The sequence below is a fragment of the Sphaeramia orbicularis genome, unplaced genomic scaffold, assembly GCF_902148855.1.
Source record: "Sphaeramia orbicularis unplaced genomic scaffold, fSphaOr1.1, whole genome shotgun sequence".
NCBI classification, from domain to species: Eukaryota; Metazoa; Chordata; class Actinopteri; order Kurtiformes; family Apogonidae; genus Sphaeramia; species Sphaeramia orbicularis.
This window is the reverse complement of record NW_021941657.1, coordinates 63834-86171: the sequence shown is the minus strand read 5'-3', so window position 1 is coordinate 86171 and position 22338 is coordinate 63834. Positions and strand designations below refer to the sequence as shown.

Here is a 22338-nt window from a genome sequence, read left to right as displayed (position 1 = left end):
TGCCACCGTTCCACTGTAAGAAATGAAGGATGTTCAGCGCTGTAGTCAGTGCGTTCAATACAGACGGTGAACATCACAGCTCACAGCTGAGACAGCTGGTGTTTGTCTGGTCTTTCTTGGAACAGCATAGCAGAACGTCTGCCTGCAGAGGAAAGAGGAAACCACACACACACACACAGTACCTACACACTGCACATTCCCCAAAGTGAACATGAAACAAACTTTTCTACCCCACTCCCTCTTCTGTAATCAGGTATGAACTTAATTTTAACTCTGCACTGAGCATATGTGAAAGCATGCACTGTAAGCCCGGATAAGTAGAGTTTACTCAAAACATTTGAGGCAAGTGATTGCACTTAAATGATTTGAGTAATGATCAACTAATCAATTGGTTTAAGTAGGTTCGACTTTAATGCTAAAAGTATTGAACTTAAACTATTAAGTAGAAAACACTAAAAGACAAGTTATTTGTACTTTAAATCTGTTGTAAAATCAGCCCCACTATCCAACCATTCAACTCAGCATTGTAGCTTACACTGACTAATGTTCTCAGTTGCAGCCAGATTAATTTATCATTGATTAAACAACTTTTTTTTTTAAGATAATCAAAGTTAAAATCCTATTCCTGACCAAAATAGTTATGAAATTATTCAACTTAACATATTGTAGCATGAAGGGAAGTTAGCTCAAAGACATTTGCCAGTAGAGGGAGTGCTTTTAATTTGACAAGACATTAGGATTACCATTGTATAATAATATACTTAGATGAACAGTAAAGTCATAGTTCTTCCTCTGGCTCTGACTCATGGTGCAGCTCTACAAAAATACACAAACAAACACAAAAAGGCCAATAAACACTGCCATACACACATTAAATCCAAATGAACACTAACACCACAACCCCGCTGAACCCCTGCACAGAAAAAGAACACATTTTCAACAACATGCCCAATACCCACAATGCAATCCTGAAGTTACTAGTAATTGCTAAAAATTAAAACTTACTAATGAAAATTGACATTATAAAGTCTAAATGTTGTCTAAAATTAACGTTTATTTGCAAAATAGTATAGCAAACTATTACACAACCACAAACAAATGAATTTTAGTCAAATAAAGTGCCTGTTTTGAATGTCTGGGGTCGCCTGAAATTTCTAATAATTTATTTAAAAAAATAAAAAAAATAAAACTTACTAATAAAAGTTTACATTATATAGCCTAAATGTTGCCTAAAATTAATGTTTATTTGCAACGTAGTATAGCAAACTATTACACGATCAAAAACAAATTAATTTTAGTCAAATAAAATGTGTCTGTTTTGAATGTCTGGGGTCGCCTGAAATTTGTGACGTTAAAATGGAGTCATGAGTCAAAAAGGTTGGAACCACTGGTTTAATGGTTTGGCCAAACCACTGTAAATGTTCCCCGTTGTCTCATTTTGTTCGGTCAGTTTTTTGTCAGTTTGTGTGATACCTCAGTTTGTGTTCTCAGCCTTAGTTGCTATTATTTTTGAGCACAGTTCTGTTATGTTGACCTCTTTTATATGTTTACTTGTTAAAACTATCGTTTGTAATCCTTTTTTGAATAATGCTGGGTAAATAAAAACCCACATATGAAACTTTAGTCCTGTCTCCTGGTCGTCTTACTGCTAGGTCCCTAACAATGCTTCTCAAAAAATGTAGCAAATCCCCCAAATAATTTTTCCACAATGAAGAAAAATACCCCAAAAGAAAAAAAACCCTGACTTTACAAAATTCAGTGCATTTCATTTCAGTTTTATTTGTAGAGCCCTATATCACAACAAGGTTGTCTCACAGGGCTTTACAGAAATAGTTGAATATGAAAAATAAACAACAGTCAGATAAACAGTAGATGAAGGGAACGGGTTAATGTCGTGGGCATCCCCCGTCCTCAGACCCTCCTTCTACAAAAACCCAGTGGGAAAAGAGAAACTTCAGGGAGAACCACAGTGAAGGACACATCCACTCTCCAAGGTTCAAATAGTTTTGGATTTTTCACTATACTTTAGTTTTATTTAGTTTTGACATTTTTTTCCTCCAATTTAGTTCATTTTAATTAGTTTTTAGAGCAGGTTTGCTAGTTTTTATTAGTTTTTGTTATTTTCTAAATGCTTAGTTTTAGTTTAGTTTTAGGGTTTTTTAAAAATATTTTTTTCTCTTCTTCGCCGTTGTATTCAAATAAATCCCAGACAGGACTCTGTTGCTTTCTCCCAACTTCAGTCTCCATGTTTCCAGGTAGAGTGGGGACCAGAAGACGACTGGAAACCACAAGTGAACACAAGTGACGGACCCTTAAATATCATATAGTGTCATCAGCTAAAATTGCTTAAGGGAAATAAATCGCTTTCGTATCAATCCGACGTTGACAAAGATGAAAACGAAGGGAATTTTATCCAGAATTTTTTTTTAGTTAGTTTTGTAAACACACAATAGAGTTTCAGTTAGTTATGTTTTTTTCTTTTAATTATAGTTTTTATTTATGTCAGTTAACGAAAATGTTTTTACAATTCTAGTTTTCATCATTTCGTTAGTTTTCGTTAACGATAATAACCTTACAACTCTCATGGACAGACAGTCTGTAGATGAAACCAGGACTGACAGATGTCCGTTTGGGGATGTAGAACAGAAACAATGACCTAACTACAGTTAGGCGATGCCATCTAGTTTGAGCCTGTGGAGGATTTAGCATCCAAGCCACCCCAACTAGCTCCTTTTGTACCCATGAGCCCCACCTTGTACAGAAACGATAATAATCATGTCACATGACCCATTCACAAGCCCATCATAATTTATTGTCTGCTTGAAAAACATTTTCATTTCTTTTAAAGCCCACATCTTTCTTAAAAATAGCATTTTAGAAGACAAACCCCCACAAAGAAACCCGAGTCCTTTCCCAGTCTACTACCCTGGTAACCCCTCGATTTAACCCTCAAAGACCCAAACGGCCTGTGGCAACCAAAACTATCTATCTATCCATCCATCCATCCATCCATCATCCTCCGCTTTATCCGGGGCCGGGTTGCGGGGGTAACAGCCTAAGCAGGGATGCCCAGACTTCCCTCTCCCCAGCCACCTCCACCAGCTCCAGCTCCAGTCCCCCCGGAAGAGCAAAACCATCTACTGATCCAAAATATTTAATACCTGCAGATGACTCATTTGGTCGTTCAGAGGCTCTGTAGGGAACGTGGAAACACCGTCATCTTCTACAACACTGATTCTCCAGTACAACCCATGCAGTTGGATCAATGACAGTAGATGGAGACACTTGGTTTTACATTCAGTTACTGATATCTTTGCTCAAAAAGTCCCTTTCTCTTCAGCTTTCTTTCATTCTGATATAAAAAGCCTCAACTTTTGAAACAAGTTCAACAGAGGAGCCAAATGCAGAACCAGGAGCTCAGAATGAACTGTCTTTATCAACCAGTGAACAAGCAACAGACAAAGGGCAGGCAGCAGGAGTGTGGGACAGGCGAAGGGTCGCCACCTGGGAACGGCAGACGAAGCCACAGGGACGAAGACAGGAGACGTGGTCAGGGACGGAAGGTGGGCTGGTCATCAGAGAGAGAGAGAGAGAGAGAGAGAGAGAGAGAGAGAGAGAGAGAGAGAGAGAGAGAGAGAGAGAGAGAGAGAGAGAGAGAGAGAGAGAGAGAGAGAGAGAGAGAGAGAGAGAGAGAGAGAGAGAGAGAGAGAGAGAGAGAGCAGCAGAACAGACAGAGATGTGACAACTTCAATCTTTAAAACATGATAATAAATTAAAAATAGGAAAATACCAGATTTTCACTGAAAAACGCACCATAATAAATTATGATAAATCACTTAAGGAAAGTTAAATGCAGAGAAAAATTCATTTGGGAACTGCCACAAAAGTAGCACTGGGCCTGCAGGGGTTAATGGGCGGCTGTGGCTCAGGTGGTAGAGCAGGTTGTCCAATAACCGAAGGGTTGGCGGTTCAAATCCCACTCTGTCCTAGTCAGTCCGTTGTGTCCTTGGGCAAGACACTTCACCCTCCCTCCACACTGGTGTATGAATGTTTGGTGGTGGTCGGAGGGGCTGTAGGCGCAAATTGTCAGCCTGTCCCAGGACAGCTGTGGATACAAATGTAGTTTACCACCACCAGAGGGAGAATGTGAGAGCGAATGAATAATGGGTTAATAATGTAAAGCACTTTAGGTGTCTAGAAAAGCATTATATAAATCCAATCCATTATTATTATTATTATTATTATTGTTATTATTAATGGGACGGCCTGTTCCAGGATGGGTTTAGAACAGGGGTCTCAAACTCAGATCCTCGAGGGCCGGTATCCTGCATGTTTTAGATGTTTCCCTCTTCCAGCACACCTGACGGTCGTTATCAGACTTCTGCGGAGCTTGATGGTAGGCTTATCATTTGAATCAGGTGTGTTGGAAGAGGGATACATCTAAAACATGCAGGATACCGGCCCTCGAGGATCTGAGTTTGAGACCCCTGGTTTAGAACTTCCTGCTCTATGACTAATGCAACAAAAAGGAAAGGTGGCACACATTTTATTTTCTAATACAGACAATATGAGGATAACTATGATCTCTCACTATTTCCATGCACCCCCCACCACTAAATCTGTGTGTTGAATAAGTAGTTATTAACTGTAATGTACATTCTGCTGCACATCATGTTTCTAAGAAAGTGAGCGAGACAACAATTTTTCTTCTTTACTGCAACCAGGTCCATCTGTGTGGATACCCACTGTATATGGATGTAAATACTGATAAATCTGTCTGTGTCCCCTTGTAACATCATCAACATGCTCAGTTTCCAGCTAATCCAGAAGACGAACCAGAACTGAGAGTATATTTTGTAAATCATCTGTAAATCAGTCATTTTTAATGTCCAGTGCTCATGTCACTTTTGAACACAGTAACTTTAGAACAGACCACTACAATGACGGTGACATGTGATCCATAATGAATACAACATTAAAGATGATGTTTCATTATTATTTTGACACATTCCACCATTTAATGAGTGTGTTGTGTACATAATTATTAGCTGCTACAAATAGCTTTTAATTAAATATGTCCAATAACATTTCAGACTGAAGTCAAGAAAAGTCGGTGGGTGTGTATGTACTTTATTTTCATTTATTTATTTATTTAGAACATGCAAAGAGACAAAATAAAACAAAACAAAGCAAAATAAGACAAAAACAAAATAACATTTAAATCAACATAATCTATCTTCAAGTACGTGCAAGTCTGAATTTTGCAAAAGGAGTAGGAAGAAGTTTAAACTTATTTAATCCAACCCCTTAGTGCTTTTACACCTTTATCACTAACTTAATACAAGAATCCAGCAATACATTTTTCCTAATTTAGCATTCAACCACAACAAATACATAATGCAGCAACTGAATTAAACACAACAATATAATCATGTCAGTGCAGTCATACAAAGACTCAACAATTCAACAGTTTTCTTCAATAATTCCAGCAGATTTATCAGTACAACATCATCCAGAAACAAACAGGCCTCATTGTCATTATTAAATACTGTAACCTCTCAAGAATCCATTTTTTGTATCTTTTTTTAAACTGATTTATGTTTGATATTTGTTTGAGCTCCACACACAGTTTGTTCCACAGTTTTCCTCCACAGATGCTCATACACAAACTTTTGAACCTCGTGCGTACTTTATGAATCTGTAAATTTAACTTTCCCCTTAAACCATAGCCTCCCTCTCTTTCACAAAACATTTCTTGAATATTGCCCAGCAGTAAGTTATTCTTTGCTTTATATATTATTGGAATAGTTTTGAATTCCACCAGGTCAATGAGTTTTAAAGTTTTAGATACAGGTAAAAATAGTGGATTTGTGTGTTCACCAAAACCAACATTGTGAACGATTCTTCTTGCTCTTTTTTGCAGCAGAAAAAGTCTTTGTAATGAACTTGTATATGTATTCCCCTATACCTCCAAACAATAACTTAAATAAGATAAGACCAATGAATTCTACAGAATGTTCAGTGATTTCTGATCTAATCTCCCCTTTGCTCTGGCCAGGACTCAGATGCTTCTGGATCGTTTGTTTTGTACATGTTTTATGTGAGGTTTCCAGCAAATTTTATCATCAGGATCTCCAAGAAACTTGTTTTGATTCCCCCTTTCTAGATCTACACCCTCTCTTTGTACCTTTACGTCATTACTGGTTTTACATTTACAAAAAATCATGATTTTTGTTTTACACAGATTTATTGACAACCTATTTTTGCCAACCCATATCTTAGTTTTATTTAACTCTGAAGTGATTAATTCCAAAAGCTGCTGTAAATCCTCAGTGGTTCCTAAAATATTTGTGTCATCGGCAAATAACGTACATTTCACTTGTTCAGACACTTTACATATATCATTGATGTGCATTGGAAACAGTTTAGGTCCCAACACTGACCCCTGGGGGACACCACACACAAACCCTCTGAATGACAGTCTTTCATTTTCACAAACTGTTTCCTGTTCTCCAAATAGCTTCTCACCCATTTCAGCACCACTACCCTGATTCCATACTGTTCTAGTTTACTGATTAAAATCTCATGATTTACGGAATCAAATGCTTTTTTTTTTTAAGTCAATGAAAACTTTAAAACAATGAAAACTTAGGATACAGTTTTCCCTGTGACATGATCAGTGCAAGTAAACTGTATGATCCCAACATCATCGCTCATATTCCTGACTGACTGAAATCACTGAAATCCATTCACCCATGTATGGTCTACTGTGGGGGGTCAGCCTGTGGCTCCGGAGCCTCATGCGTCTCTTCGTCCTCCTTGTAATGGCTCCTCCCTTTACTGTGGTCAAGCCAGCCACTAGCATTTTTCTTGTTCACTACTCATTCGACAGTTACAGTAGATGAACCGCATGGAGCGAATGTGCCTTCCAGACAACAACAGTAAGAGCTCATTTCTGCTCTACGTTAAAGACGCAGATGGACGCAGGGTTCTGTCCGTCCTTTGTTTATTACTCACCTAATTCTGTCCGTTTTCCGGGAGCTTGTGGATGTGAACCCAGACGGAGAATATGGAGCAGAACAACTGGGAACTGTGGAGGAAGTGTTGAGTTTGGAAGAGAATCATTTCCATAAATAGCGATACTTTTCATAGAGCAACAGTGTGAGTATGAGTACTGTGTACTTTTGGAGTAATCCTACAACAGATTCCCTTCCAAGCTACAAAAGTATTTGTTTTTTCATCTGAAATAGGCTTTAAGATGAAATTCAATGATGAATAAAATTCTTTTTTCCAATAAGTACCTTGTGAATTTGGTATATTGCACGTGTTTTTCATAGGTTGAATTGTCCTGTAAATTATTGCTGGTTGTAACTGTATGGGGTAATTGTATCTTGTAACTATGTGTTGTGTTTCATGCTGTCTCTTGGCCAGGACTCCCTTGAAAAAGAGGTTCTTAATATTAGTGGGATCCTTTTCCTGGTTAAATAAAGGTTAAATAAATAAAAATAAAATATTTGGTATTAGTACTTCGTATATTATTAGCACAAAAACTATGAACTGCTTTTACTGTGTACTTTCGGAGTAATCGTACTTCAGACTCCCTTCCAAGCCACAAAAGTAGTTGTTTTTTCGTCTGAAATAGGCTTTAAGATGAAATTCAATGATGAATAAAATTATATTTTCCAATAAGTACCTTGTGAATTTGGTATTTTTGGTATTAGTACTTCATATACTATTAGTACAAATACTATGAACTACTTTTACTGTGTACTTTTAGAGTAATCATACTCCAGAATCCATTCCACACTGCACTTCTGTTTGTTGTATTCAGTGGCTGTAACAGATAAAATGTAAAAAAAGATTCAAACTTCTAAAAGTTTATAAGTTCTGTCATTTTTTGCGGCTCCAGACTCTGTTTTTTTGGTGGATGAGGGGCCAAAATGGCTCTGACTGATAATAACGGTTGCAGACCCCTGATCTACTGTGCCCCACCTGTGGGAAACACAGTATACACAGATTTTACCACGACTGCCCTGTGACATATTTGGTGCCTAAACTATAGATACACATTGTGTTGACGTGTAAGACTAGCATGAGCTTATTTCTTGTGTTGTTTGTCTGATATTTGAGGTTTTGTTGAAGAACTTACTGCTCCAAATACTTTCATTATGTTTGCGAGAACTGCTGGTCATAGTGTTCAGTGAGTCAACACCCACTGAGACCCATGAGATAAAAAGCATCTCATATGCAGTTCAACACCCCCACCCCCACCCCCACCCCCCGCCGCTGCTGCTGTTCATTTCTTCTGTTTATGTTGTGGTTGATATAAGACAAAAAGCTGCTGTCAGGTCGATGCAGAAAGGTTAGAGGTTGACACGACACATGGTTTCATCGTTGACAGGATTTAGAGCAGACAAAGAATACAGAAGAGACTGGACTGGACCAGACCGGACCGGACTGGACTGGACCAGCTGAGGTGGACTTCAGCACATCAGTGTCCACAGCAAAACTAAAGTAAGGCTGTTTTTTTGTCTGACAGTTTGTGTTTTTAAGTTCAAAACTGACAGGGTAGAACAGCACTAACTTTGCAGTGGAGGAACGTAACTAAATAATGTTATCAAAGTTCTACGCTTAAATAAAATTTGCGGTTTTTGTGCTTTACTTGAGCGTTTCCATTTTATGCTACTTTATATTTCAACTCTGTAAATTTTTTTACTTAACTACATTTATCTGTGCAAGTGCAAACTAATCATGTCAAGAATGTTCTTCAGTTGAAAAGTAATATTCCAGCTAGGTTTGGATTTAAACAGAAACAGGCTAAAGCAGTGGTTTGGATACCGGTGGAAAAACATGGTTGTTTTCCTTATTTTAAAGGTGAGACAATTTGCACGACTTCTTAATGTAAAAATATCAAGTTGTTCTCACTGTTAGTGACCTATTCTATTCTATTCTATTCTATTCTATTCTATTCTATTCTATTCTGTTCTATTCTATTCTAGTTTTACAGTCTTTGTGTATAGTTTTATTCTAGACTTTTCAAGTCTACACTCTAAAACAGTGTTTTTCAACCTTGGGGTTGGGACCCCACATGGGGTCGCCTGGAATTCAAATGGGGTCGACTGAAATTTCTAGTAATTGATAAAAAACAAAAAACTTACTAATAAAAAATATATGGTGAGTTGACAGAGACAATCCCAATCCATAAAAGACAAACTGTGAGTGTGAAACTGCAGCACTGTGGTTCTGTTTATGTTTCAAATGTTCATTGTGGTCAGTTTCAGATGCTGCAGCTCTTTCATAATTCATAGTTTCAGTTCTTGTTTGTTCAGTATTAATTGTCCTCCTTGTAAATCCCAGCTGGACTGACTGGACAGATCCTGACCAAGGAAAATCCAATTCTTTGTGCAGTAATCTACACCTGGCTTTTCTCCGTCCATAATAATATACATTATATAGACTAAATGTCATCTAAAATTAACCATTATTTGCAACATAGTACAGCAAACTATTACATGATCAAAAACAAATAAATTTTAGCAAAAAAGTCTCCATTTTGAATGTCTGGGGTCTCCAGAAATTTGTGATGTTAAGATGGGGTCATAAGACAAAAAAGGTTGGAACCACTGCTCTAAAAAGTAATACTCGTAGTTACTTAAATCATACTGGCATACTTTACTTATTTCTCACTGTCTTGTTAATTTAACTCATGTACTTTGAATATTTACTCATTTTCTCCTAAAGAAGTATAAAACTAAGTTCATTTGAAAAAACTGGACTTTATGTTCATGTATGGAACACCCTCAGAGTCACACTCCAGTCCAGTTGGTGGTGTTAATTAACTTCTTTAAGCACCTTTAAGGAGGTTTGCCAGCTGTCAAAACTGCCACAGAAGAAGAAGAAGAAGACATGAGGCACTGTTAGTTAGTAACTGCACTGTAAGACCAGATAGTTGAGTTTACATAAAAGATCTCAGGTAACTCGTTGCCTTAAAAAATGTAAGTAATGAGTCATGAAAACTTGAGTGTATTAAACTGAAATGCTTGATTTGAATGGAATTGCTATTTTAAGTCCAACACACTAAATGCCAAGTTAATTGAACTTCAAATTTGTTTCAATGCCAATTGTTTTGTATAATTATCAGACTTAATATCATCAGTTTGTTGTACTTAATTCCAAGTTGATTAAAATTAAAATCTTTTGCAATATAAATGGCTTTGTATAATTATTCAACTTAACATATTGTAGCATGGATGAAAGTTGGGCAGGAAATTAGCTCAATATAATTTGCCAGTACAGGAAGTGTTTTGAATTTGGTAAAGCATTAAGATTTCTGTTGGACAAGAACTATGTCAGATGAACAGTAAATCCATAGTTCTTCCTCTGGCTCTGACTCATGGTGCAGTTGTACAAAAATACACAAACAAACACAAAAAGGCCAATAAACACTGACACACACACATTCAGTCCAAATGAACACTAACGGCACAACCCGCTGAACCCCTGCACAGAAAAACAACACATTTACAACAACAGGAACAATACCCACAATGCAATGCACAGATAAAAAGGTGTGGAAATGACTCAAACTGAGTGATTTAAATCCATTCACCTTAAACTTTTTCATACTTTTAACTATGTCTACAAATTAGAAGAAAATACTGAACATTTTATAGTAATGTAATAAAACTGAAATAATTTAAGTACATTGTAATTAAAGTATTTTAGTAAATACAAATTCTGGGCTTACAGTGTGTTGATGAGCAGGAGAGGAGCACTGAAGTTTTCTGCAGCGACGTGGAAGTTAATTTTAGACAGAAAGAAGCGTGAGGGTTCTCAGAAACCCCAGAAGTACACAAACACATGCGACAGTGCTGTGCTGGAACGTGCACTCACACACTGGTCTGAACTGTGCTTATGTCAGGGTTCCTCACTTTCAGTTTCCCAGAGCAGTCAGGCTCCACAGGTGTGTTTAAGCTCTTCCGCCTGTGTGGTTGAAGGTAATCAGCCGCTACACCTGTTCTTGGAGCGGCCATTTTGAAACACCGTGAGTCAGTTGCTGCATTTCCAATACGTGGAACCGGCTCGACTCCACTCGGGTACCAGGTACTATTCCTGGAGACTGTTTCCATTACAGGATAATACTGACTTTAAAAGTACCTGGACGCCATAGCGATGCAGTGTGTAACTTCTGTGACGTCTGCTCTGAGTTGCTGTTAAACTCTCTTGTTGTGTGTTGCCCCGTCATGCTCATGCTGAATTTTTTCCTCGGCCACCAAGGACAGACATGTGTGAACCTCCTCTTCTGACCACGGTGTCGTTTTGCAGACTGTCATTATGGATTAGCCTACTTTTATATTTACTGTAAACCTCCAAATCTGTTTTTGTTTCTAACCCTTTCATGCACAGTGGTCACTCCAGTGGACAGTTCTTCTCCAGCTGTTCTATTGTATATTTATGGATGTTGTTGTTTTAGTTCCATATCAGTTAACACAGTGGACGCTTATGCATCATCCCAAACACTGTAATTCATACCATTACTGTAAATTTGCTGTTCTAGATAAACCTGATCTGCACTAACATGTTTGATTGTAAAAAAAAAAAAAAAAAACAACAAAAAACAAAACAAAAGCAAGTTGTTATTAAACTGTAATTAACAGTTTTGTTTTTTGCTTTTTTTTTTTTGCATATAATCTCCATGCAGTTATTGTTGAAATGTGAGAAAACATCAAATTAGCAGCATTAAAAATGTTTTTATCTCATAGTTTTCACACAGTATATCAGTAGATACATGTTTCTTTGCTTCTAAAATTAAATGCATGATTTTGTAACTCCATGTAAAATTGGTTCATAAAAAAAAAATTCAATCACATTGGGTTTTTTTCATGCCTAAAGAGGAATAAAAACACTTAGGAAAAAAAATCTTGATTAAGGTTCTCATAATTCATGCATGAAAGGGTTAATTCCATTTCAGCTGACACAGTGGACACTTATGCAACATCCCATAATACACTGACATTCAGACTGTTACTGTAACTTCTGTGTTCTTGATAAACCTCATCTGCACTAACACATTTGAGTGTAAAGCTATTGTTAATTGTTATTAGACTGTAATTAACAGTTGTTGTTTTTTTTTCAAATTATCTGAGTGAGTAATAATTAATATTATAGTGTGTTAAAATGTGACAAAAAATCAGATAAGCAGGATTAAAAATGTGTTTTATTTCATAGTTTTCATACAGTATGTCAGTAAATGCATGTTTCTTTGCTTCAAAAATTAAACGCATGGTGTGCAGCTGAGTGGACATTTTTGTAACTCCATGAAAAATAGGTTCATAAAAAAATTTAATCACAATGAAAAAAATGAAATGAAAAAATCTTGATTAAGGTTCTCATAATTCATGCATGTAAGGGTTAATGTCATGTCACACATTGATGACACAGACACAACTTTCTGACCGATCAGTGGTCTGCAGTGTTTACACAGTGCAGTGTTTTAATGTCTTCACCCGTTTTGGAACCTCGGCCGAGCAGATACTAAAAAACTAGTACCAGGTAGAAGGTTCCAGATTCTTTTATGTAATGGAAACACAAAAAGGTCGAGTCGAGCCAGTACTTTTCTGCCTCTTTGATCTTAATAGAAATCAGACCAATTCTAATCAAACACTCACTATTAACCTTATCATTCTTTTGGCAAAATTCCACATTCACAAATGCAAGTTCTCGCATCAAAAAACTTCTTTTATTGCTTTCCACAGTGAGGTCAAACAGTACATCGACTCAGTTCAGTTTTCTCTAAACCAAAAGGCAACAAGAACTGTGAACATCTGTAAACATTTTGGCATTTTTTTGTAAACCCCTACACCCCCTGGCAAGTTAAGTGACATGTTTTTCATGTGTTATGTTAAATACTTGTAATTTTACATACCTTGCAAAATTTGTTATTATTTGCTGAAGATCTGCATCGTTGTAAAATGGCAAATGATAAATAAACTATATTGGAAAAAAAAAAAAAAAAGAGTCGAGCCAGTACTAACGTAGTGGAAATGTGGCAGATGTGGCCTTGGTCATTCTAGTGTGGAAATCCTACTTATTCTCAACCTCTCTGTTAGGGAAGGCCCTCCTCTCTCATGATGAGAGCCTCTTATGAAAAAGAAAACCCAAAACTAAATACAGATCTATTCCAAGTTGGATTAAAACTATTTAAATGTCCTGTTCCCTTCACTTCCTTTTCTACCTCCGGTCTTGTCTAACTGTATAAAATGACTCATGTATTACTTACATATATGCGTGTTGCTGTTACGGTCATTTGTTTGAATAAAAAATAACCCCACAAACTAATCATTCTTTGTTGGGCTTTCTTCAGTTAATTAACTATTTTATACATAGAAATATCAATTTAATTATAATTGATATTTTTAAGTAAATTAACCCTTTCATGCATATTGGTCACTACAGTGGACAGCTATTCTACATCTGTTCTCAAATATATTAATGGGTTTTGTTGTTTTAGTTTGATACGAGTTCACTCAGTGGACACCTATGCATCATCCCATACACTGACATTCATACCATTGCTATAGCTTTTCTGTTCTTGATAAACCTGATCTGCAGTGACATGTTTGAGTGTATATCAGTTGCTAATAAAAACTGCACATATGATAAAATGTGAGAAAACATCAGATTAGCTGCATTAAAAATGTTCTGATTTTGTAGATCACTGTCTGATATTCAAAAATTAAACACATGGTGTCCAGCAGAGTGGACATTTTTGGAAATTATGAAGGTGGATTTGTTTCTTTATTGCTTTAACTATAAAAAATATTTTCATTACAAAAAAAATAAATCGATTTAAAAAAAAAATTCACTTCAAAGAAAAAAAGTGTTCAAATGCAATTTTTTTTAATTGTAATTTTTTTTTTTTTTTTTTTTTTTGCATTCAAACACTTTTTCTAATTGAATTTTTTTTTTTTTAGTTTAAGCAATACAGGAACAAATCTACCTTCATAAAAAACAGGTTTATTAAAAAAAATTCAATTGCATTGTTTTTTTTCATGCCTAAAGAGGAATAAAAACACTTGGGAAAAAAATCTTGACTAAGGTTCTCATAATTCATGCATGAAAGGGTTAAATAAACTTAACTAGTAGATGTGACGTAAACTCAGCTTAACACTAATGATCATGTTAATTCACCTTTTTTTGGATGTGACTGGTGTCCTAGATTTGATTAAGTAAGATAAACTTGTCATATTTTAGTGCAGCCAAGCAAAATGTATGTACCCTATTTGCAGATTTTCTGCTTAACACATGTATAAGATGTGTTTTGCAGCTATTTTGCAGATCAGTATTTTTCAACCCCCTCATGTTCAGTGAAAATCATTTATTTCTGCAAGTAACTTTGATTTTTCAAAGTACATTCTGCTGATAATACATATTCTCCGTAGGAAAGTTTTGAATACAGAACATCTTCCTGTACTGGAATATTTTCCCATAATTACATTAATTGAATGTACTTTTAATACTCCTCCATGTTCAGGCTAATGGTGGTTCTTTTTTTTTGAATCCCTAATGTTAGAAATGTCACAAAACCATCCAACTGGACACAGGTAATCGTCTGTTACAGTCTTGTGCTTGAGACCAATCACCATGACTGTAAAGGGGAACATGATGAACAACACAAATCCCTCCATGTGTTCAGGTGAGTTCTTTAGCTTCAGCAGTAATATTTACATCTATGTGAGTTCATGTGCAAACTGATTAACATTCGAAGATGACTGAGTTTTTTATTCTTTCTTTTGTGCTTCAGGTGAACCTTCTCAGATGTTGATTGTGTACATCCTCGCAGGAGTTCTTGTCTTCCTTACTCTGCTTTTCATTATACTGGGGGTCATGTTTCGTAAAACGTAAGTAGGACTGCAAGTCATTCATTTTACATTTTCACAGTGTTGCAGTTGGGTCCATCTGTCTGTCTATATGTATGTATGTATACATACATATATGTATATATGTACGTTTATATACTGTACGTATATGTATTTGTCTGAACTTGAAATTTCATGGGCATGCTGTTTCTTGTTGATCTAGAAGATGAACCAGAAATGAAGGCATATTTTCATTTCTAATTCTGCTTTGCTGCTGGTGGTCATTCCTGACCTCAGTTTTGTCATTTCAGATTTGATTTTTACCCTCACTGTTCTTTCTTTTTCCTCAAAAAACCTCTCTAATAATAACAGACTCCACCACAAGTAATGACTGAAAAAAAAAAGTCATGATAGAAACATGAACTTATAGCGTTTATACGTCTCTTCTTGTGTATTAAGAACATAGTGGAGTTGTTCAGCGTGTTAGATATGATCTAAAGGGGTGAAGATCTACAGTCTGACCTAAAATGATGTCAGACTTTTATATGTTACAGAAAAACATTAAAAAAAAAAAAAAAAATTCCATGAAACCCAGTAGCTTTGTTTTTGCAATAAAGTGTTGAAAATGTAAGACTTGTTCATACCAGATATTTAAAGTGAATGCTAAGGTAATGCTTTTATTCTGATAATTTCTATTTGTCTAATTGATTTTAAAGACTGAGTAAGCGATTGTAACTAAAAACATTTTTTGTCAAATGTATTGAATGTCTCCTCACACTCTGTCTGTTCTCTGTGTGGGCTCACACTCTGTAAATGCTGCTCAGACAAATCCACATCAAAGCACCAAAAACAGGAGCGGAGTTTCTGAAGAAGCACTAAAGAAAGGGTTGTGTTAAAATATGTGTGTTCAAATATCAAGAGACTTTCTAAGGAACGGCTTCCACCGCCGTAAAAGCAGGCGGTTCAGTACCCCTGTCCAGGTCCTCACAGGTACTGCACATTACAATGTTTTCTTGTGGTGACCAGCATTAAATCCAGTCTGTTCTATTTGTCAACCACTAAAAACATGTTCTGTGGTTTCTGTAAAAAGCTAACACATTTATTTAAAAAAAAAAAAGAAAAGAAAAAAAGAAGACACTTTCAGCCTCATTCTATGCTATATCAATAAAAATTAAAGTATATCCTGTTTTTAACGAAGTGAAATCCTCATTGAGATTAAAACATCCATTTTCCAAGAAAACAGTAGAGGTCGTAATGAATTTAACCCTTTCATGCATGAATTATTACAACCTAATCAACATTTTTTTCTTAAGTGTTTTTATTCGTCTTTAGGCATGAAAAAAACAATGTGATTCAACTTTTTTTTTTTTATGAACCTATTTTTCATGGAGTTGCAAAAATGTCCACTCAGCTGGACACCATGCGTTTAATTTTTGAATCAAAGAGACATGTATTTACTGGCATACTGTGTGAAAACTATGAACATTTTTTTGTTAATGCTGCTAATCTGATGTTTTCTGATGTCACATTTTAACATTCTCTAATACTAGTTATTAATCCCTTTATGGAGATAATACACAAAAAAACAGCATTTTGTTTAAAAAAAAAACCCAAAAAACTGTTAAATACTGTCTAATAATAATAACAAGCAATTGATTTGACACTAAAACATGTTAGTGCTGATGAGGTTTATGAAGAACAGTAAAGTAACAGTAATGGTGTGAATGTCAGTGTAGGGGATGATCCACTGTGTGGGCTGATATGGAACTAAAAGAATAAAACCCATGAATATAGAAAAGAACAGCTCTGAATAACTGCCCACTGTAATGACCACTATGCATGAAAGGGTTAAAGCAGTCATATTGACCTGGAGTTTTATTTTCTTGAGCTTTTAAAATGGTCTTAATGGAAACAATGAGTTCATTTTCAGATCTTTGAACATTTTTCCAGGAAGATGGGGCAGCATAATGAAAACCTGTTTTCCACAACACTTTTCTAAAATTGTAAACCAGCATTTGTAGACCAAGGGTGGACCATATGTAAAAAATAAATAAAGAAGTAAACAGTGCAGGACAGATTTATAAATAAATGCCAACCAATGTGAGAGTCCGCAGACATAACAGTATACAGACTGCAGTGATGAACACAGGCAGTGTCCAACAGAATCCGTCTCGTTTCTTGCAGATATCGCTCTTTGACTCATACTGTTTGGCTGCAGCAGCAGAGCAAGTTGTTGCTTCCCCGGTCGGAACTCCCTGTTACGCCTGTGAGGCCGGCTGTGGTGATGGAGGAAGAGCAGAAAGAGGAGGGTGAGGAGGTGGAGGTCCCTGTCCAGACCCCCCTGCAGCACAGCAGCACCGTCAGACCCCCCTCCAGGAAGCTGTGGAAAAACCTGCAGCAGGTACCAGCTTTATATCTGTCTACAGACACGGAAAAAACTACTAGACCATCCAAAGTCATCCAGAACAAGGGTTCTGCAACTCCTGTGTGTGTCATGTGACTAAAACTGACAAAAGAAAACATGGAATGAATAAAAGCACTGGTTTTGTCAGTACAATGACGTAGACACTGATGGAAGAACTGAAGTGATTTTGGTTTTTACCAAGAAAACCACAGAAAATGGATAGATATCAGCTCTGAAATTAAACTACTATGAGCTATTTTTTATTGTTCTCATTATATTTGTCCAAACAAATGGACCTTCAGTTGTACCAGGAATTAAAATGAACAAAAAAACTGAAGAAAACAAGGGGTGGTCTAATATTTTTTTCCGCAATTCTATCGGTCTTCACTGTAAAAAAAAACAAACAAAAAAAAAAAACGTAAAAAAAAAACAGTAATATTCCGGCAGCAGGGGTGTTGAAAAAACACTGTTAAATAACAGTAAATAACCATCTCATAAAAATACGGTAATTTTCCATAATTAAAATACAGTTTTTTGCCCTAACTTTACATGAGATTTTGCATATTTTTTGACTTTTTAATGTTTAATAAAGAATATTTACATGTATTAAAACAATCAAATTACCTATAAATATATATATATATAAATAATTTTCAGTGAGACTCAGTTGTCCAGTCCACTGATAAAAACTGTATTTGGACAGTTTATCAGTGCTTATACATGTTATACATTCACAAAAATACATTTATTCAACATTTTTGATGTGAAACCTCCTGTAATTACACAAGATATTTGTCAATTAACAAACAAGTCTGGTTCAACTGACAGAACAAATACTTCTTTAACGGTTAATTGTCAGTAATTTTATCTCGTTTTATTGATTTATTTTTTTTTACAGTATTAAACTTTAAATTAACAGTTTAATCTCATAAATAGAAAGGAAATATTTGTGAAATTATGATACATTTGCAAATGTATTTTAACTGTATTTTTCTGTGAAAAAAGAAAAAAATTTTCTTTTAAAAAATTTTACATTTTTTGGTTATTCATAGTTACAGTTTTTTTGTGTTATTTTACATCTGACATGTAAAATCACAGTCTGTTTTTGTCATTTCACTGATTTTTTTCCTGTATCTTAAAAATACAGGAAAAATCTGTAAAATAAACAGTAAAAATTTAGTTAAATTACAGAACTTTTTTACAGTCTATCTATCTATCTATCTATCTATCTATCTATCTATCTATCTATCTATCTATCTATCTATCTATCTATCTATCTATCTATCTATCTATCTATCTATCTATCTATCTATCTATCTATCTATCTATCGTCAACAAAATATCTCTAAATACTGCACGTTGAACCTTTAAAATGCTCATTTTTCATCTTGAATGTAATGAAGACACATTTTTCCAGGTGAACTCCCTAACTGTATGTGTATCAGTGGATATGTAATAGATCTTCTACAGCTTTGGCGCTCCATAAATCCCACCACGGCACACTAATATTTGACGTTGTTTGTCCAAGGGTCCACGTTTTGCCAAATCTGACCTGAACCTGCTGCAGCTGATCAAAGCAGGGAAGGAGGGCGTCTTTTACAAGGCCAGGATGATCAGAGGGACGTGTAAAGGACATAACATGTTCACCTGCAAGATCAGCAAACAAGGTATATACACACACTCACACTGAATGTTTGGACATCCAGGAGGCAGAACAGCGCTTTGACACAAAACATCTTTACTATGTGTTAGGAAAAAAGAATTACGTCTGGCATCAAAATGTGGTTCAACCAAACCCAGAGTACAGAGACTGGAACACCAAGAGGAGCCTCATACTCTATGAAGGTCCCCTTGGCAAAGCAAATTTGTTCAACGCAACATATTTACAATATTATTTATTTATTTTATTTTATTTAATCGGGACAGTGCATATTAATGAACACCTACAACAATGTCAGCTGTAAATATGCCAGATTGTAGCAGCAGTGCTGACTTCCATCTGTAGTCCCTCGGCAGGTGACAAGAAAGACAGTTGACAAAAAGGCAAAATATCGTAAAAGACTTCATAAAAAGACAGTAGACAGAAAGGTAAAACATCCTAAAAACACACAGAACAACACAGTGAGGATGATCTACTGAGGGTCCCAGGTTTGGTTTTCCTTCATCCAATGTTGAAGTTGTGATTTGAAGGAGGCAGATGACTGGGAGTCTCTTATGTTGAGCGGTAAACTGTTCCAATATTCAGCCCCAGTGACTGAAAGTGTAGTCTGTCCAAATGTAGTGCACCTGCGTGGCACCTCCCAGTCTGCTGGAGCTGTGGCCCTGGTGGCCCCTCCCACTGACAGAGCGGTGGCCCCTCCCACTGACAGAGCGGTGGCCCCTCCCACTGACAGAGCGGGATTTGATCAAATCTGTCAAGGGAGGAGGGGCAAGTCCATGCAAGACTTTATATATCAGGCAAGCATTTTTAAAATTCACAAAATTATTAATATTAAGAAATGTGTATTTATCTAAAACAATGCAGTGGTGAAAACTAAATGTTGTTTTTTATCAAATATTTACCTCCGCCAAGGAGGTTATGTTTTTGCCAGGGTTTGTCTGTTTGTTTGTTTGTTTGTGTGTCCGTTAGTGTGCAACATAACTCAAAAAGTTATGGACAGATTTAGATGAAATTTTCAGGGTTTGTTTGTTTGTTTGTTTGTTTGTTTGTTTGTTTGTTTGTCTGTCCGTTAGTGTGCAACATAACTCAAAAAGTTATGGACAGATTTGGATGAAATTTTCAGGGTTTGTTGGAAATGGGATAAGGAAGAAATGATTAAATTTTGGTGGTGATCGGGGGTGGGGGGGGCCCACGGGGGGGTGGGGGGGGGTGGGGGGCACTGATCAGCCATGGCGGAGGTCTGCGCTCTCCGAGTGCCTCTAGTTTTATGGCTTTTTAAAAAAGTGATTCTATGGGTTTGAGTGATGTGCCAGCAGCAAGTGACCAGGAAGTTCTGCAGTACTCAATATGAGAGAAAATCATGGAGTGATTATATTATTTTTAAGATTTACATTCATTAACAGACCATGTACATGTGCCCAAAAAACAATTACATTATCAGTTCAACAAATCCAAACAGTGACCCAAATCTTATTTAGAAAATGATCCATATTTGCTACAGAGCTTGAGAAGATCCAAATGAGACAAAAACAGATAAACTCCACTTCATGTGACTTTACAAAACACATGAATATGATTAGAGGTTCAGCAGTTATTTTACAGAGATACAGGTGTTGGGTTCTGCGGTTTGAGGGTTCCTCTGCATGTTGAACTGAAAACTAGAAGACCTCCCCTTTAAATCAAGTCCCATTCAAGTATTCTGGTCTTTACTGTTCCTCTGTCAAACCGTAACCCTACTCTATGGTCAAGATTCTGGGAAATGATTAGAAATTTAAACACATTTTCTTCATAATATTACATTTATGTAAGGTCTGGAATGCACTGAGTCAAAAGGCTTTTTCACACTGCAGTATTAGTACTTTTACTGAAGCGTTTACTGAACTGTTTTAAGTGCACATGCACAACAATACTGGGAACTATATTTTCTAAAGCAAAGATTTTAATCCAGTGGGTCTCAACCGTTTTTGGCTCCTGACCCCATTTTAACAGCACAAATTTCTGGCGACCACAGACATTCAAAACAGAGACTTTTTTTTTGTTTTTGCTTAAATTTATTGGATTTTGATCATGTAATAGTTTACTGTACTATGTTGCAAATAAACGTTAATTGTACACAACATTTAGTCTATATAATGTATATTATTGTGGACGGGGGCAGAAAAGCCAAGTTGATGTTTCTGCACAAAGGGAGAATTTTGTCCAATTAGTCCAACAGCTGCAAATTAATACTGAAAAAACAAGAACTCAAACTATGAATTATGAATGAGCTGCAGCATCTGAAACCTACGGTGGCCCAGAGGTGCAACAGCCCAAAAACTTATCCACTGTAAGAAAAAAACAGACAAACGCCCAAAAACTTATCCACTATAAGAAAAAAACAGACAACAGCCCAAAAAATTATCCACTATAAGAAAAAAACAGACAACAGCCCAAAAAATTATCCACTGTAAGAAAAAAACAGACAACAGCCCAAAAAATTATCCACTATAAGAAAAAAAGACAACAGCCCAAAAAATTATCCACTGTAAGAACAAAAAGAACAGCCTAAAAAATTATCCACTATAAGAAAAAAAAGACAACAGCCCAAAAAATTATCCACTGTAAGAAAAAAAGACAACAGCCCAAAAACTTATCCACTATAAGAAAAAAACAGACAACAGCCCAAAAAATTATCCACTATAAGAAAAAAAGACAACAGCCCAAAAAATTATCCACTATAAGAAAAAAAGACAACAGCCCAAAAAATTATCCACTGTAAGAACAAAAAGAACAGCCTAAAAAATTATCCACTATAAGAAAAAAAAGACAACAGCCCAAAAAATTATCCACTGTAAGAAAAAAAGACAACAGCCCAAAAAATTATCCACTATAAGAAAAAAAGACAACAGCCCAAAAAATTATCCACTGTAAGAAAAAAAAAGACAACAGCCCAAAAAATTATCCACTGTAAGAAAAAAAGACAACAGCCCAAAAAATTATCCACTATAAGAAAAAAAGACAGCCCAAAAAATTATCCACTATAAGAAAGAAAGACAACAGCCCAAAAAATTATCCACTATAAGAAAAAAAGACAACAGCCCAAAAAATTATCCACTATATATTTTTAGAATAACTTTATTTTTAGCGCACCAACCTCCACTTCTGGAGGGTTACTTCGTTAGCATTAGCCACATTAGCTGAAGGCCTTAAAAATTTTCAGCCTATGCTTTTTTTTTTTTTTTTTTTTTTTTTTTTTTTTTTTGTGGTGGCCTTAATTTTAAAGCAAGAGACCTTTTGGGTAAACAGCACCCCCTTAATTGAAAAGGTGGATGATGGGTTTTTTTTCTTATAGTGGATAATTTCTTGGGCTGTTCTCTTTTTTTTCTTATAGTGGATAATTTTTTGGGCTGTTGTCTTTTTTTTCTTATAGTGGATAA

The 22338-nt window shown here is 35.9% G+C and overlaps 1 protein-coding gene across 3 annotated transcripts in view; it reads left to right on the top strand.

The window, feature by feature from the left end:
• Positions 1–1450: 1450 nt before the first annotated feature.
• LOC115416725 (tyrosine kinase receptor Cad96Ca-like) overlaps positions 1451–22338 on the top strand; it is a 32141-nt gene continuing 11253 nt past the window's right edge. For 2 of the 3 annotated variants that reach the window (XM_030130572.1, XM_030130571.1), the window contains exons 1-5: positions 8378–8514; positions 14573–14695; positions 14804–14900; positions 17043–17259; positions 18791–18929. In XM_030130572.1, coding sequence (XP_029986432.1) covers positions 14644–14695; positions 14804–14900; positions 17043–17259; positions 18791–18929 — 505 coding nt within the window. In that variant the 5' untranslated portion in view covers positions 8378–8514; positions 14573–14643. Of the gene's footprint in view, positions 1457–8377; positions 8515–14263; positions 14270–14572; positions 14696–14803; positions 14901–17042; positions 17260–18790; positions 18930–22338 lie in introns of those variants that run through there. The other variant, XM_030130574.1, reaches the window with a different exon arrangement.